The sequence below is a fragment of the Aotus nancymaae genome, unplaced genomic scaffold (genome assembly GCF_030222135.1).
Source record: "Aotus nancymaae isolate 86718 unplaced genomic scaffold, 86718_ANA_hifiasm-v0.15.2.pri h1tg000014l, whole genome shotgun sequence".
NCBI classification, from domain to species: Eukaryota; Metazoa; Chordata; class Mammalia; order Primates; family Aotidae; genus Aotus; species Aotus nancymaae.
This window is the reverse complement of record NW_026988425.1, coordinates 36,301,824-36,319,508: the sequence shown is the minus strand read 5'-3', so window position 1 is coordinate 36,319,508 and position 17,685 is coordinate 36,301,824. Positions and strand designations below refer to the sequence as shown.

Below are 17,685 nucleotides of genomic sequence, written 5' to 3'. Positions count from 1 at the left end.
TTTAGTTATATTTCAATAGTCTAAAACATTTTAGCTGTTGATATTACAAATGGAAGGAATAAAATGTCCGTGGCATTTCTCAATAATTCATCATTTCTCTTGCATCTTTAATAACTGGTTAGAAATTTGAAATGACATTTAAAATTTTTTGGATAGCCTATGCTGATAATAGTTTACGTACTTTGTGTGGTTACTATCTTTATTAGTGCTTCATTTTATTCTTTTATATTAAAGTAATTCTCCATGGTAAGATTTCTTCTAAATGTCACTGTATATCAGTTAGAACCCCTTGTGTTGCAAGTAATAGAATACCTGGTCAAAATGGTTTAAACAATAAAGGCATTTATTAGCTCACATAATGAAGAAGCCCAGTGGTAGGGCAGGCTTCTAATTTAGTTATGTTATCAAAGACTTGGGCTCTTTCACTCTAGTTTGTTTTCTGAGGTGTCACCTGAAGACTAGCTCCTCTTGTGGGAGCAGGATGGCTGTTAAGGAAAGCTTCTAAGGATGCCTTCTCCACGTCCACAGCCACAGTGATTGAGACAAAGAAAAGTGGCAAAATTATTTCTGTCCCAGCATTCCAAGCAAGAGGATTGAGATTCACTCTTACTGAGACTGGCTTAGGTTACATGCCTGTCCTTTAAACAGTCACTGTGGCTAGGCTTAACACAAGGTACTGCTTGGCCTGTGAACAGAACCTTCCTTGAGGTGGGATGAGCTTTCCCTCAACCATATTAGCCATGTAGGAGATTGGCAGATATCCAAATAAAAACAGTACTGTTAAGAAGTGGTCAAGGAAGAAGGATGTTGGGGAAGCAGATGTTTACAATACTCACATTATCTCATTATCTGGGAAAATAATCTTTAGCTACTGGTTTGAGTAGCATTTATTCAGCAAACATTTATTGGGTCCTACTGTGTATCAGACTTGAGTGTGTATACCGTGGTCATATGAAAACAAATGACAAGGCCCTTTCTTCCTCTTGGGAGTTCTGAGTACAGTGGGATACAGGCATAAATTGATATGGAATAAGTTGGTGAAAGCTGCAGTAGGAACGTGAAAGTCTGTTGTAGCACAGAGGGATGGGCTTCACAGATGAAGCGATATTGAAATATAAGTAGGATTCTTCCCAGTAGAAGAAGAGAAAAGGCATTCTGCTTAGAAGAATCTGTAACATTCCACCAATGGAGTCTGGAGTGGCAGACTTTAACTGTTCTAGGGTAAGACTGGGAACTAGGGTCAGCTTATTCCTTTACATTGAGGGGAGAGAAACTTTTCCTCGATACTAGAAATAGCTGTAGTTGAAATCTCAGAGCCTGTGCCTCAGAATTTTTCCTTTATGTATCTCCAGGAACATTCTAGTTTGAGAAGCAGTCAGCATCATCAGCCTATCTAGGGTTTTTTTGTTTTTTGAGACAGGGTGTCACTGTGTGGCCCAGGTTTGAGTGCAGTGATCCAATCATGGCTCACTGCAACCTCCAACTCCTGAGCTCAAGCAGTTCTCCTCCTTTGGCCTCCCAAAGTGTTGGGATAACAGTCGTGAGCCACTGTGCCCAGCCTCATTAGCCTGTCTTTATTTTCACTTTAACATTCTAAATTTCCTTGTTACTACCCACTAAAATGGATTGTTTTATTTTCCTCAGGAGGATGGTGATGATCTTCTTTTAAAAGCTGAAAAAGATAATCGCCAAAAGGTATCTGGAATCCTTCAGCGTGTTCTCCTGCTTTTCCGGGCAGCTCAGTGCTCTTTTCCTGTGGCACAGTGGTATATCTTGCAGTTGAGGTGGGCAAGAAAAGTCATGCATAAGGTATGGAAATGTCTTAGTCATTTACGTGCTGTGGTAACTGAAATGTACTAATATTTTTATTATTGTTTTTATAATTGTGACTTTTTTCAAGGAGTCTTGCCCTATAAATCCGTAAATTTCAGGTTTATTCATAATAAGCAAACTAAACAGACCAGTTTCTTCCCTTTGAAAGGTAAGGACTCTGAACTGGGTCTCTAGGTTAGTTCCACCCTGTCTGGCAAAGATAGTGTAATCTAGTTCATTAATTCCAGGGAATTACAGTTACTTTCCCCCAACTCCCCTATCATTGAAGATTGAAACTCGGGACTTTCTCCCATTTCTCTTTGAGGTGTTGTCTCTGTTCTGTGGGGGCTTCTGTGGGTTCAGAGAATGGAAAGTTATAGTTCATTCTCATTTGTTTTTTTTTTGTTTTTGTTTTTTGAGATGGAGTTTCGCTCTTGTCACCCAGGCTGGAGTGCAATGGCATGATTTCAGCTCACCGCAACCTCTACCTCCTGGGTTCAAGCAATTCTCCTGCCTCAGCCTCCTGAGTAGCTAGGACTACAGGCATGCGCCACCATGCCCAGCTAATTTTGGTATTTTTTAGTAGAGACGGGGTTTCACCTTGTTGACCAGGATGGTCTCTATCTCTTGACCTCGTGATCCATCTGCCTCGGTCTCCCAAAGTGCTGGGATTACAGGCGTGAGCCACCGCGCCCGGGCTTTTTTTTTTTTTTTTTTTTTGAGATGGAGTCTCGTTGTGTTGCCAGGCTGGAGTGCAATGGCATGATCTCAGCTCACTGCAACCTCCAGCTTCTGGGTTCAAGCGATTCTCCTGCCTCAGCCTCCTGAGTAGCTGGGATTACAGGTATGTGCCACTACACCCGGCTAATTTTTGTATTTTTAGTAGAGATGGGGTTTCACCGTGTTGGCCAGGATGATCTTGATCTCCTGACCTCGTGATCCACCCGCCTTGGCCTCCCAAAGTGCTGAGATTACAAGTGTGAGCCACTGCACCCAGCCCTCCAAATATTTTTAATTCAGCCTTAATTAAAATTTAATTTTAAATAATATAATTATTTTTAGTAGGAACCTTTAGAGAGACTTTGAGAAGTTATCTAAAATTATTTTTGAAAATTAGCCTTTTTTAGAGAAAAAGTTTGTGAAATTTGGATATAGTTTCTATTAAAACTGTACTCATTTTATATTTTGGCATCACAGTGGAAATGGAAAATAGATAGTAGTTGGTTGTCAGGGGTTAGGGAGAGAAGGAAGTGGGCAGTGACTGGTTTTGTTTTTCTTTTTGGGGTGATGAAAATGTCCTGGAATTAGACAGTGATGATGGTTGCCTAACTTTGTGAATATACTAAAAAACACTAATTGTACCCTTTTAAAAGGCGACTTTGATGGCATGTGAGTTTTAGCTCAATTATAAAATGGTGCTGAAACAAAGATTCAAAACCATGTTAGTTTTCTATTTCTACCCTAACAAATTAATACAAATTTAGCAGCTTAAAATAGCATCCATTTAATATCCCACAGGTTCTGTGCATCAGAACCACTACAGGGTGGTTCAGCTAGGTCTCTGCTTAGAGTCTCTCTCACAAGGCCAATCAAGGTGACAGCAGGGCTACATTCCTTTCTAGAGGCTCTAGGGGAACATCTGTTTACAGGCGCATTCAGGTTGTTGGCAGAATTCAGTTGCATGTGGCTATAGAACTGAGGTTCCCCATTTCCTTGCTGGCTCGCTCTCTGCCTCTTAGTATCATCCTGGTAGTAAATGCCATTAATGTATTTGACAAGAAGTCTGTCATTAGCATGCTTCCCAGGAGATTTGATTAGATTGTCTTTCTGGAAGTGACTAACTGAAGGGAGAAAATCAATTGCAAGCCTGCTGTTAATGTTTCCTTCCCAGTTTTATGTCTCTTAGAGCCCTTTCCTGAAATGTGGAAATAAATTTGATCATCTCCAAATATCTTTAAATCAGCCTGTTATCTGTAGACGCTCCTCCTCTTTTTATTCTTGATTTGTTAAAATAAAAACTAGATAATTTGTCCTGTACCATATTCTAGATTTGTCTGATCATTTCTTCATTTAGTGTCATTTAGCTTGTTTCTCTTTTTTTCCCCGCTGTAAGTTGGTCATTAATCTGTGCTCATTTAGGTAGAGAGGTTTAAATAGATTGAGGTTTAGATTTTCTTTTTTTAAATTTTTTATTTTTTGAGACAGCATCTCACTCCATCGCCCAGGCTGGAGTGCAGTGGAATGGTCTTGGCTCACTGTAACCTCTGCCTCCCAGGATCAAGCGATTCTCCTGCCTCAACCTCCTGAGTAGCTGGGACTACAGGCACCTGTCACCTTGCCTGACTAATTTTTGTGTTTTTAGTAGAGATGGGGTTTCATCATGTTGGCCAGGCTGGTCTCAAACTTCTGTCCTCAAGTGATCTGCCCACCTTGGCCTCCCAAAGTGCTGGGATTACAGGCATGAGCCACTGTGCCTGGCCTCAAATTTTCTTAGAAATGAATCTTTCATAATTATTGTGTACTTCTCTGTTGCACTGTGTCATGCGGCACATGCATCTGCTCATTTTACTTTTAGGGATGGGGAGATTGAGTTTGGATCATGTCACACCCTCTATCAAGTATCCCCATGAACCCATCAGCTTTTTGCTCTGTTAGCATTTACTAACTTTGCCTAGAGTCATTATTAGGGATTGCCAAATGGTGTCTTTCCAATTCTACCATTTGTATATTAGTTTTTCAAAAGTTATGTATGTAGGCAAAAATGTTTTGTATTTGTTTTAGTTACTGTACACAGTTTTATTTGGGATGAGATTAAGATTCTTAAATTTATTTTCTTTGCTATGCCTGTGAGGAAAGCTAGGGCCAAATAACATTAAATTCTTCTTATACAGGCAACATTGTGTCAAGAGGGTGCAAATGATTCAGTTAGAAACTTTCTTTTTTGAGATAACCAGCTAGTGACTTTCATAAAGTAATGAAACAAGTATAGCTTGTTTCATGTACTTTGTTTTTCATTCTGTGTGGTTACTTTTACTTGCCTGATTCTTTTATAGTTTCTTTAAAAGTGATTTATACTGTTGATAATTAACATATTTGTTATTCTTTACTTTTAGATTCGAATGAAAGGATCCCTTCCTTCATTGAGTCCTTTTCCTCAGTCATTACTTAATTACTGTAAAGGAGGTATCCCATTCTTTAGACCTGGAGCAGCTGGAGATCACAAGCTTGATGCAGTTTCCATTAGAGCAATAGGTTTGTCAAAAATGAACTGCTTGCTTAGACATTAGGCCTAAGTATGAATAATGGTAGATTTTGCATTTGATTTGGGAAAGTAACTACTGACTCTACAAAGTACAGTATATTGTACTTTAACGGCTATGTATATACATATATGGTATATATGATAGTAAGTCAGAAATTTATTATATAAACAAATTGTGATACCTGTCATTATTATTTGTTTTTTTTTTTTTTTTTTGAGACAGGGTCTGGCTCTGTTGCCTGGGCTGGAGTGCAGTGGCATGATCTCAGCTTACTGGAGAACAACTCCTGGGCTCAATCCATCTTCCCACCTCAGCCTCCTGAGTAGCTGGGACAACAGGTGCATGCCACCACACCCGGCTAGTTTTTGCACTTTTCGTAGAGACAGGGTTTTGCCATGTTGCCCTGGGTGGTCTTGAACTCCTCAGCTCAAGCAACCTACCCGCCTTGACCTTCCAAAGTGTTGGAATTACAGGCATGAGCCATCACACTTGACCTAAAATAATTCTTTATTCATGGTCCGTGTCCAGTTATTTGCATAACAAGTTTAAAAAGTAAAACTTTAGATATCATTTCACTCTTTTCTTCTTAATCTTTAATCCTTATCAGTTCTATTTATATTAAGCCCTGATCTTGTCTTTAGACTTTAATTAAAATGTTTACTTTTGAGCTGGGCACACAGTGGTGTAATCCCAGGTACTTGGGAGGCTGAGGTGGGAGGTTGCTTGAGCCTAGGAGTTTAAGGCTATTGTGTGCAATGATTGCACCTGTGAATAGCCACTGCACTCCAGCCTGGGCAACATAGTGAGACCCTGTCTCTGAAAAAAAAAAAAAAAAAAATTTATTCTTAACTCACTCACCCTTAGTATAATCTTACATGTCCTAGGGCTCGGATTGTCTGTGTTTCCAACTGTAATAGCATTGAAATGCTTCTTGATTCCTTCTCTCAGCTATCATGAGCTTAGTTTCATAGACTTTTCATTCCCTGTTAACAAGAAAGGACCAGGCACAGGTGTCATCTGGAAAAGTATGTACAATCTCATTTCATTTCTAGGTCTGTAAGAAGTGAGTTAAATTCACAACAGTCCCAGGTAAAAGATATTTGCTCATAAATAGGGACATAGTCCTTTGAAGTGATTTAAATAAAGATTTGAACATATATTTTTAATATTTTCATTTTGATCCTAGGTTCTATTTAATTATTCTTTTGCTTGATTTGGTCTCTTGATTGTTGAGAAATGATTTCAGTAGATTAAAAAAGTTCCTTTCTGGCCAGTTGTAGTGGCTTATGTCTGTAAACCCAGGCTGAGGTGGGAGGATTTCTTCCTCCCAGGAATTTTAGGCTGCAATGAGCTATGATCCTGCTACTGATCTCCAGCCTGGGTGGCAGATCGAGACCCTGTTTCTTTAAATAAACAACAACAAGGTTCCTTTCCTGTTTTGTTACCTAAAATAGTAGATTCCAAACTCTTAATTTTATTTATTTATTTGTTTTTGAGACTGAGTCTCATTCTGTCACTTGGCTAGAGTGCAGTGGCACAATTTTGGCTCACCAAAATTGTGAGCAAACTTTTTTAATCTACCGAAATCATTTCTCAACAATCAAGAGACCAAATTAAGCGATCTCGACCTCCTGGGTTCAAGCGATTCTCCTGCCTCAGCCTTCCAAGTAGCTGGGACTACAGGCGCCTGCTCCTGCACCCAGCTAATTTTTGTGTTTTTAGTAGATACAGGGTTTTGCCATGTTGGCTGAGCCGGTAACTCCTGACCTCAGATAATCCACCTGCTTCGGCCTCCCAAAGTGCTGGGATTACAGGCGTGAGCCACCATGCCTGGCTTAGGATTTCAAACTCTTTCGAAGTTTTTTACTATGAAAAATTTAAACCAAAGTAGAGATTTATGAACACTTGAGTACCTCTCACCCACCTGCAACAATTGTCAACATATGAAAGCAAATGTGAGTGCATCATATGTACCATAAGTACTTCAGTATATGTAGTGAACATATGAGGTATTTTTAAAAACCACAATTCTATTATGACTGACAAAATTTACAATCTTTAATATTATATATAGTCAGGCATGCTTAATGATGGAGATATGTCCTAAGAAATGTGTCATTAGACAATTTTGTTGTGTGATCATAGGGTATACTTACACAAAAATAGCCTAGTATACACTGAGGCTATATGATATGGCCTTTTTCTTCTAGACTACAAACTTGTACAAGAGGGTTGCTTGAGCCTAGGAGTTCAAGGCTATCATGTGCAATGATTGCACCTGTGCATAGCCACTGCACTCCAGCCTAGACAACATAGTGAGACCCTGTCTCTAAAAAGAAAAAAGTATTGCCATATTAAATACAGCAGTGCTGAATACAGAATGTGACTATGCTGAATACTTTAGGCAATTGTAACACAATGGTAAGTATTTGTATATATAAACATATCTAAACATGGAAAAGGTACAGTAAAAATACAGTATAAAAGATTAAAAAATGGTAAGTATAGGACATTTGCCATGAATGGAGCTTACAGGACTGGAAGTTTTTGCTCCAGGGGAGTCAGTGAGTGGATGGTGAGTTAATTTGAAGGCCTAGGCCATTACTGTATACTACTGTAGACTTTATATAAACACTGTACACTTAGACTATACTAAATTTATTTGAAATATTTTTTTCTTCCATAATAAATGAACCATAGCTTATTGTAACATTTTTACTTTATGAACTTAAAAAAATTTTAAATGTTTTTGACTCTTGTAATTATACTTGGCTTAAGAGACATACAATTGTACAAAAACTATTTTTTTTTTAAATTAGAGATGCTGGAGTACAGTGGCATAATCATAGTTCACTGTAACTTCAAAGTCCTGGGCTCAAAGGATTCTCCAACCTCAGCCCCTTGAGTGCTGGGTCTACAGACTGGAACCACTGTACCAGCTAATTTATTTTTTATTTTTTGTAGAGATGGGGTCTCTGTTGCTCAGGCTGGAGTGCAATGGGACCATCAAAATGGCTCACTGCAGCCTCCGCCTTCCGGGTTCAAGCACTTCTCCTGCCTCAGCCTCCTAAGTAGCTGGGGCAATAGGCATGCACCACCATATTTTGTATTTTTAGTAGAGATGGGGTTTCACCATGTTGCCCAGACTGGTCTTGCCCTCCTGAGCTCAAGCTATCTGTTTGCCTCTGCCTCTCAAAGTGCTGGGTTTACAGGTGTGAGCCACTGTGCCTGGCCTAATTTTTTTTTTTTTTAATTTATAAGATAGAGACAATGTCTTAGGCTAGTCTCAAATGCCTGAGCTCAAGCGATCCTCCTGCCTCAGCCTGCCAAAGTGTGGGGATTACAGGTGTGAGCTACTGTGCCTGGCCAAGCTTTTTTCTGTTGAAAAATTTTTAAAATTTATCTTTTACTCTTTAAACTTTTTTTTTTTTTTTTTTAGACTGAGACACAACATATACATTAGTCTAGGCCTACACAGGGTCAAGATCATCAGTATGTCTGTCTTCCACCTCCACATCTTGTTCCACTGGAAGGTCTTCAGGTACAATACCATTCTTGGAGCGATCATCTCGATCATCTCGTATGGTAGCAATGCCTTCTTCTGGAGTAACTCCTGAAGGACCTGCCTGACACTGTTTTACAGTTATTTTTATAATAAATAGGAGTATACGCTAAAATAATGATAAAAAACATAGTATAGTAAATACATCAACTGGTAACAGTTTATGCTTATTATCATCGAGTATTATTTTGCATTTTGATTGATATATAAATCTTTGTCTTTTTGTGGTGTGAGCATAGTTCACTGCAGACTTGACCTACTGAGTTTAAGTGATCTTTCTACCTCAGCCTCCTGAGTAACTGGGACTACAGGTGTGCACCACCAGGCTTGGTTAATTTTTTTTTTTTTTTTTCATTTTTTTGTAAAGACAGGGCCTCACTTTTTTGCCCAAGCTGCTCTCGAACTCCTGGACTCAAGCAATCCTGCTTGAGGATTGCTCCCAAAGTGCTGGGATTACAGGCTCCTGCCTCACCTATAAGTCTCTCTTAATATGTAAAAGTTTCCTTGTCCCCATTCTTTTTCATGACGTTTATTATCGAGAAAACTAGATCATTTGTCTAGTAAAACCTGTTCCATTCTGGTTTCAGTTGATTACATCTTTTTGGTATTCAAACATGTTCGAACATGATTTAAAGTACGTGCAGATTTTACAGCAAGGTAATACATGCACACACCCATATGAAATTGGGATGAAAATTTAATGAACTACCTTTACTTTTTTTTTTTTGAGACGGAGCCTTGCTCTGTTGCCAGGCTGGAGTGCAGTGGCGCAATCTCAGCTCACTGCAACCTCTGTCTCCTGGGTTCAAGTGATTCTTCCGCCTCAGCCTCCCAAGTAGCTGGGACCACAGGTGTGTGCCACCACACCCGGCTAATTTTTGTATTTTTAGTAGAGACAGGATTTCACCATGTTGGCCAGGATGGTCTCGATCTCTTGACCTTGTGATCCGCCCACCTCGGCCTTCCAAAGTGCTGGGATTACAGGCGTGAGCCACCACACCCGGCCTGAACTACCTTTACTCTTAATGTGTGCAATGCACTCCTTTTTCTAGTTTTTCTTTTCTTTCTGTTTTTTTATTTTTATTTTTATTTTTGAGATGGAGTCTCGCTCTGTCGCCCAGACTGGAGTGCAATGGCTCGATCTCGGCTCACTGCAACCTCCACTTCCCAGGTTCAAGTGATTCTCCTGCTTCAGCCTCCTGAGTAGATGGGATTACAGGAGGCTGCCACCACGCCTAGCTAATTTTTGTATTTTTAGTAGAGATGGGGTTTCACCAGGTTGGCCAGGCTAGTCTGAAACTCTTGACCTCAGGTGATCCACCCGCCTTGGCCTCCCAAAGTGTGAGATTACAGGCATGAGCCACTGCGCCAGGCCACAAGGTGCTCTTGATATATTCTACTGTATTCTATTTTTAAGAGATGATTGAGACCACTTAGTTGATTATATGGCCTAGTAATTAATAATAGATTGTAACCTACATTCTGAAAAACACAGATAAGGGATGTTTTTAGATAAGTCACTGTTTAGTGTGTTGTTGCATTGTATCTTGCTAGTTCTTGGCCTTAGTTCTATCCCAGCTTGCCTGTGAAATATAAAATAATGAAACACATCTGTCAGTAATGATGCTTTTCTCAAAAGATTGGGCTGTGCTCTCCTGACAGAATCTATGAGAATCTAATGTGTGGGGTGGGCTGTATTGTGAAAATGCTCATTGGTAGTCCCCCTGGAGTCATGTACCTACCATCCTCTCTCACTGTTGGGATGAATAGAATGTGTAGAAGACCTGCTTTCTGCTCACTTTCCATAATGTCAAACTGTACTTTTTGGCTTTGTAATACTTATTTTAAAAAACATAATAACTAGCTCTCTAAAGAAAATGAAAATACTGACTAATATAAAAGTCAGATTATTCTAAAGATAAGGCTTATTTAAAAAATTAAGGCATAGACTAGGTACAGTGGCTGATGCCTGTAATACCAGCACTTTAGGAGACTGAAGCAGGTGGATCACCTGAGGTCAGGAGTTTGAGTGCAGCCTTGCCAACATGGTGAAACCCTGTCTCTACTAAAAATACAAAATTAGCTGGGTATGGTGGCATACGTCTGTAGTCCCAGCTACTTGGGAGGCTGAGACGGGAGAATCACTTGAACCTTGGAGGTGGAGGCTCTAGTGAGCCAAGATCATGCCACTGCATTCCAGCTTGGGCAAGACAGAACAAGACTCTGTCTCAAAGATAAATAAATAACAATAAATAAATAATTAAGACTTAAATGAATGAGTATTATCTTTCTTCTTTAGAGTATTATCTTTCTTCTTCCAAAGGAAAAGTTCCTATTTTTTTCTTTTTCCAGAGACAGGGTTTTGCTCTTGTGCTGCTAGAAACTCGTGTGTGCAAATGTCTTAAACATGCGTTTGCAAGTGTCTTTCTTATGATGATTTCTTTTCTTCTGGGTAAATACCCAGTAGTGAGAATTTTGAATCAAATGGTAGCTCTACATTTAATTCTTCGAGGAATTTTCACACAATTTTCCATAGTGGTTATACTACTTTACATTTTCACCAGCAGTGTAAAAGTGTTCCCTTTTTACCCATCCATGCCAACATGGAGGCTGGTTTCAAACTCCTGGGCTCAAATGATCCTCCCACCTCAGGTTTCCAAGTAGCTGGGAGACAAGGTCTTGCTCTGTCTACAGAGCCTACACCACCCAGTTGAAAAGGTCCTATTAACCATAGAACAGTAAGGAGAGGGATGGTTTTCACTTAATTGGTCACATGTTAACTATAATAGAAATTCGAGATTAGCAGAAGAGCGGAAACTTGTTTTGATAGCTGGATTGAGCCCATGCGTTGTGTGTAGTTAAATCCTGATGCTCCATACAATGGAACACTGTACTGGCAATAAAAAAACTTAGTGTGTTTATATTACCACATGAAAAGGTATCTAAGATCTTGTAGGTGAATAAAAGCTAGTTGCAAAGCAGCATACATAGTATGATGTTATAACTTTGTGCACTTGTATTGCTTTTAATAAAACATTATTTACTATTGGAAATCATGGTTTTAGTATTAAAAATGTTTAAACATAAATGAATATCAATAAGTGACTTTTAAGTCAATCTCCATAACTTTTATATAAATTTAAAATGAGCATGTGTTCATTTTATAATAACAAAATACATTTATTTTGAAAAAAAAAATGGCCAGCAGAGGTGGATTTGTTAAAATATTAATGTACATACTCATACAATTTTCTTTCATATTTGTGTTCCTGCTTTAGGTAGCTTCAGAGAACTTTGTGCTTTGTGTTGGATGCTGCATGTCCGTGATAAGTTATCCTATAATTGCAGGCAATATCAGAAAGCAAGAGAAAATGTAAAGGGAGAAAAGGTATTTACCAGGACAAAAATAAGAAAAATGAACACACGTTACTTGGGAAATTATTGTTTAAAAGAAGATTTTATATTTGTAGCAAAACTTTATTTTGAACTCATTCTGGTCTATCATCTAAATTAAAAAGGAAATGAATGTTTTCAATATCCTTTTAGGACCTCAAAGTGGAGTTTGATTCTTGTGTGGTTGAGCACTGTCTTAGTGCGGTGGAATGGGCTTATAGAATGCTACCTTTCTCTCGGTTTTTTAATATGGAAGAACTTATTCAGGATATAATTTTGAGCCTTATTGGAGAACTGCCACCAATCAGAAAGGTAATGTGCTTGTAGGTGAAAGTGAACTAAATCAGAATCAGGGACTTTAAAAGATTTTTATTTAATTTTAATTAAGGATGATGTTGCCTTTCTTTGGGTTATTTCACTTAGCATAATATCTTCTGGATTCAGAAAGATAAATACTGTAGGAACTCACGTATGGAATATAAAAGTTTTAAACTCACGGAAGCAGAGTATGGAATGGTGGTTGCCAGAGGCTGGGGATGTGGTGGAAATGGGGAGATGTTGGTCAAGGGGTACAAACTTTCAGTTATGAGATGAATAAGTTCTAGGGATCTAATGTACATTGTAGTGACTATAGTTAATTGTAGTGTATTGTTTACCTGAAATTTGATAAGGGAGGATATTTTAAGTGTTCTCACTACACACACCCACACACACACGTGTAACTGTGTGTATTGATGTATATGCTAATTAATTTGACTATGGAAATCAGCACAGAATGCATATGTATATTAAATCATAACATTGTACACCTTGAATATACAGTTTTTGTCAATTACATATTTTAAAATAAAAAAGTAGGTTGATACTAAAGCATGATGATTTCTTTTCTTCTGGGTAAATACCCAGTAGTGAGAATTTTGAATCAAATGGTAGATCTGATTAGCAGACTCATGCTCAGAGAGAAGTTTTGACCTGACCTCGAAAGATTAGTAAGAAATATGCATTTATATTTTGAGTTAAAATATTTGTGGAATGAAAGAAAAAAATGATTTTTCTCATAAAACTTAAAATTTGTTTTTTCTGAAGGTAGCAGAAATTTTCGTGAAAGCATTTCCCTGTCCTGAAGATGTGAGGGTTCCTTTAAGAGACAAATATCACTCTCTTCACCAGAGACTCAGACACTGTGTTGTGAAAGGTATTATTTGCTGTTTCTCAGATAGCTAATAGATAAATTGCAGAAGATTTGCCTTTTTGTTTTGAAAATATTTGTTTTCTGTTGCTTATGTGTCTGTGCATTTCTGCCTCTCCCTAGAAATGAGAAGGTAGAAACATTTCTCCATTGCAGAAAAACTAGTTCTCTTGCTTTGGAACCATATGACACTGACTTCGTTTCATGGCACTGTCAGTCAGTAACTGTATGACCTTAGGCAAGTTGCTCAGTCTCTCTGAGCCTCATATCTTTATTTGTAAAGTGGGCATAATACTACCTGCTTTATGATGTATATTGAGAGAGGATTAAATAAGATAATGTAAAATGAGCATATAGTGCTTTGTATATTGCAAGTATTTGTTGAAAACTAGTAGTTTTTCTTTCCCCTTATGGTTATTTATGCTTCTAATTTTCTTCTTCAGAATTAGAATACACACATTTCTTATTGTGATAAAATATATATAATATAAAATGTACCATTTTAGCCATTTAAAATATACAATTCAGTGACATTAAGTACATTTACAATGTTGCAGAATTTTTAAAGAATTCTAATTACCCTGCTTTTTAGAACTATAATTCAGTATTTAAGTCCAATTATGTTCAGTGATTTCATGTTATTGCATTAATATATTGTATTTGTGATTTATAGTTTTCTTAATTTTTTTTTGACATGCTTTAAAATATTCTGTTTATGTATTAAGTAATGTTTTAAAATTTTTCTATAGGCAGCCTTGAAAACCTTCCCTTGCTTTTGTTTCTTATTACTTGTAGTAAGAAAAGTGTCCTTGATTTTTTTGGCTAGAATTGTACCCCTATTCTCTACTCCGTGAGAATGGAAAAAAATTAGTTATTCTTTTTATTAAATATAATTATCCTTCTGAGTTTTAAAACCGTTAAATCACTGAAAGGTTTTTTTCCTAGGGCCTACTTTTTTTTTCTTCATGAAGTCTAGGTTCTGTTTCTTTTATTGTTCTTTAGTGGACCTTCTTTAACTTCTGCAGTTCTACTTTAAAATAGCTTTCCAGTAAATACTGAAGAAAACAATACGTGTAAGAATGTGGAAATAAGCCTTAGTCAACAGTTAGGTTTCTTGTCCCCAGGAGGGACCAGAGTTGGGTCTCCTATGTCTTGAATCAAAACATTTTAATGAACACTGAGACCTTTTATTTTTTTCTTTCCAGGTCCCCAGACTGAGGAAATGATGTCTGTTGTCATGCATTCTATCCAGAAAGTGAGGGTGAAAGCTCTAAAACGTGTGCAGAGAAATATAGGTTCTTTTGAAATGAATATATGGGAACCAATTGAAGAAGAGAAACCAGATGAGGCTCCAGGTTTTGACAGATTTTCCCTGGGGACTAGTTTGAGCAGAAGTACACTCACAGAACTGGGGAATTCTGTGGTAAATAGTGATGCAGATATGGCAGATGTGTTCTCTGAAGCTTTGTCGGTTGAAGGAAAAGGGATAAATAAGTATGAAAGGTACAATTGAGATCTTTTAATAACACACATTCACTTCCTTTGAAAAGTAGTTTTCAGGCATCTGATGAGCTGATTTCTGGTCCCAGCAACCCTCACTGATTGCCTTATTAATAATACGAATGATAAGTGCTATTCTCTCCACTCATAAGAATATTAGGAGTATAAGACGAGACTGTACATTGGAAAATTTATTTATTTATTTTTATTTTTTTATTTTTTTTTTTGAGACGGAGTTTCGCTCTTGATACCCAGGCTGGAGTGCAATGGCGCGATCTCGGCTCACCGCAACCTCCGCCTCCTGGGTTCAGGCAATTCTCCTGCCTCAGCCTCCCGAGTAGCTGGGATTACAGGCACGCGCCACCATGCCCAGCTAATTTTTTTGTATTAGTAGAGACGGGGTTTCACCATGTTGACCAGGATGGTCTTGATCTCCTGACCTCATGATCCACCCGCCTCGGCCTCCCAAAGTGCTGGGATTACAGGCTTGAGCCACCGCGCCCGGCCGGAAAATTTATTTTAAGTATTATTGACATATGAAATAATTTTACCATCTGAAATTATAAAATCAAAGGAGTAGATGAAATTCAACACTTTACTCGAGGACTTTTTTTTTTTTTTAGTAAACTTTAGACTTAAATAGTTTGGGATTATTGAGTTAGCCATATTATTTTTAAGGAAGATTTTTCCTTAAATTTCCTTAATTTTTTTTTTTTGTTTTTTTGAGACAGAGTTTCACTCTTGTTGTCCAGGCTGGAGTGCAGTGGTGCATTCCTGGATCACCACAACCTCCGCCTCCTGGGTTCAAGCAATTCTCCTGTCTCAGCCTCTCAAGTAGCTGGGATTACAGGCATGTGCCACCACGTCTGGCTAATTTTTTTTTTATTTTTAGAAGAGACGAGGTTTCACCATGTTGGCCAGGATGGTCTCAATCTCTTGACCTTGTGATCCACCTGCCTTGGCCTCCGAAAGTGCTGGGATTACAGGCATGAGCACCCAGCCTCTTTAATATTTTTAAGGGAAATATTTCAGAGAAGGAAATTGCCTCAATCAGAAGGGATGGGATGCTTTCAGCCCAGGTGGCAAACACCTGCTCTCTTACTGAGGGAACTAAGGGTCTGTGTTCTGTCCTAAGAACCGTGTTGAGAAGAAACATTTAAAAGGAATTGTGACTGGGCAGTTAAGGTGTCTGCCCAACAGGTTTCATAGCAGCTAAAAGTATTTAGAAAAAGTTCCCAACTTTTGTGTGATAAAACATAAAAGGACAGTCTTGATTGTTACACGTGATATTAGGGGAGTTGAGCGGGGCAGTTGCAGGAGAGAAACAAGAAATCCTAAATTATGTTGTGTATCAGTGGCTTGGAGTTTTTGTTGACTTTGTATTCCTAAAATCTGACCCATTAGAAGACTATTTTTTACTTACAGAAAGATCATTCTTGTTCTTTTATAGTGACATATCTGTGGACACATTTTAATCTCTTCTAATACAAATTTTCCCTTTTGATATTAATGTGTTTTTTTTTTGATCTTATAGAAATGTTCCACTCTTGAAAACATTTAGAAATCGTTTAGTCCCACCCCCTTAGAAAAACAGGTGATTGAGGCACACAAAAGATAACATGACTTAATCATAGAGAGAATTTTTCATGTCAATTCTAAGATCAGTTTTAATGGTTAAATAATCTTTAATTTTGTCTTATTTTTTTGCTGTAGAAATGTCCCAAATTGCATGGAATTAGCATCGATTGGTAAGCTCCCTGATAAAAAGAAAATGTGTAATCAGAAAGAAAATCCTGCAAGGAAAGAAGATCATGAAAAGTTATCACAAAATACACTTCCTGTAATAGGTGTTTGGGAATTTGAACGTGATGATGATGAATATATTAAATTCCTTGATCTCTTCTTGAGTTACATTCTTGAAAGAGACCTACTTAATTTGACGGATGCCGGCATTCCATTTCTAACCAGTTTTTCTGAAAAGCTTAGAGAACATGAACTTAATTCTTTACTTTTTGATGTACATACAACATTGAAACAACATCAGGGCAAAACTAAAAACCGGAATGTGTTTAAAGCTGGTTCTTGCTTTGTTGTTGCTCCTGAGTCCTATGAAGCAGAAAAATCATCCTCTTTAAATGAAGAATATGGCACACATTTAGAAAACCAGGCACTTTCATCATCAGTACCGGTTAATCAAGGGATCAAATCTTTTTTAGAATATCCTTTGAATGAAGTCAGTAAGAATGAAGGAATCAGAGGATTATTTGGTTTAAAACAGAAGTCAATTTACAGAATACAAGATGACACTAGAGAGAAATGTCTTATCCAGAGATCATCAAACCACATTTTTTGGACTCCCAAGTACATTAAAACTAGAAAATGTATTTTCAAAGCTATTCAGTGCAATGATATTAATCCTCAAGAAGATCTTCCTTTAGCACTAAATAACACATTTGGCAGTATAGAAAGACTGCTGGAATGGATGATAAGGTGGTCTAATAGAAGACTACTCTGTGAGTCTGGTATAACTGAGTCATCCTCTGAGTACAGTCCAGTAATTCATGTAAGGACCTCTACAGCTGCCATTCTTACATCATTATGGCTTTTGGAACAACCCTATTTTGCTACATATAAGGCAAAAAATGCCATTATTAAGGTAAGCATATCAATTGTTTATTACATACAAATGTGAATTCTCATTTTAAATTCAAACTATGTTTACATTTTCCCATCTTTTAAAGAATCATTAATTAACAGAAAATGACAATGTTGATTATAAGCTATATCACCTATTTTTTTTTCTTCTAGTTGTTCCTTTAATTCTTAACAATAGTTAAGGTGAAAGTGCTTTCAAAGAGGCTGTGAGGTTTTGAAGTTTTATGTGTATTTATAAAAAAGAAAATGGAGATAATTTTAAGTGATATTATAAGTGATATTACACTTAACATTATTTCTCCTTTAAGTCT

At 37.6% G+C, this 17,685-nt stretch overlaps 1 protein-coding gene across 13 annotated transcripts in view; it reads left to right on the top strand.

Annotated features, from left to right (window-relative positions):
• The window catches only part of CPLANE1 (ciliogenesis and planar polarity effector complex subunit 1), a 155,953-nt gene that overhangs the window by 54,886 nt on the left and 83,382 nt on the right, over positions 1-17,685 (top strand). For all 13 annotated transcript variants that reach the window (XM_012460001.3, XM_012460002.3, XM_012460003.3 and 10 more), the window contains 7 exons: positions 1,645-1,809; positions 4,926-5,064; positions 11,916-12,025; positions 12,184-12,342; positions 13,117-13,225; positions 14,425-14,722; positions 16,433-17,375. In XM_012460001.3, coding sequence (XP_012315424.2) covers positions 1,645-1,809; positions 4,926-5,064; positions 11,916-12,025; positions 12,184-12,342; positions 13,117-13,225; positions 14,425-14,722; positions 16,433-17,375 — 1,923 coding nt within the window. The remainder of the gene's footprint in view (positions 1-1,644; positions 1,810-4,925; positions 5,065-11,915; positions 12,026-12,183; positions 12,343-13,116; positions 13,226-14,424; positions 14,723-16,432; positions 17,376-17,685) is intronic.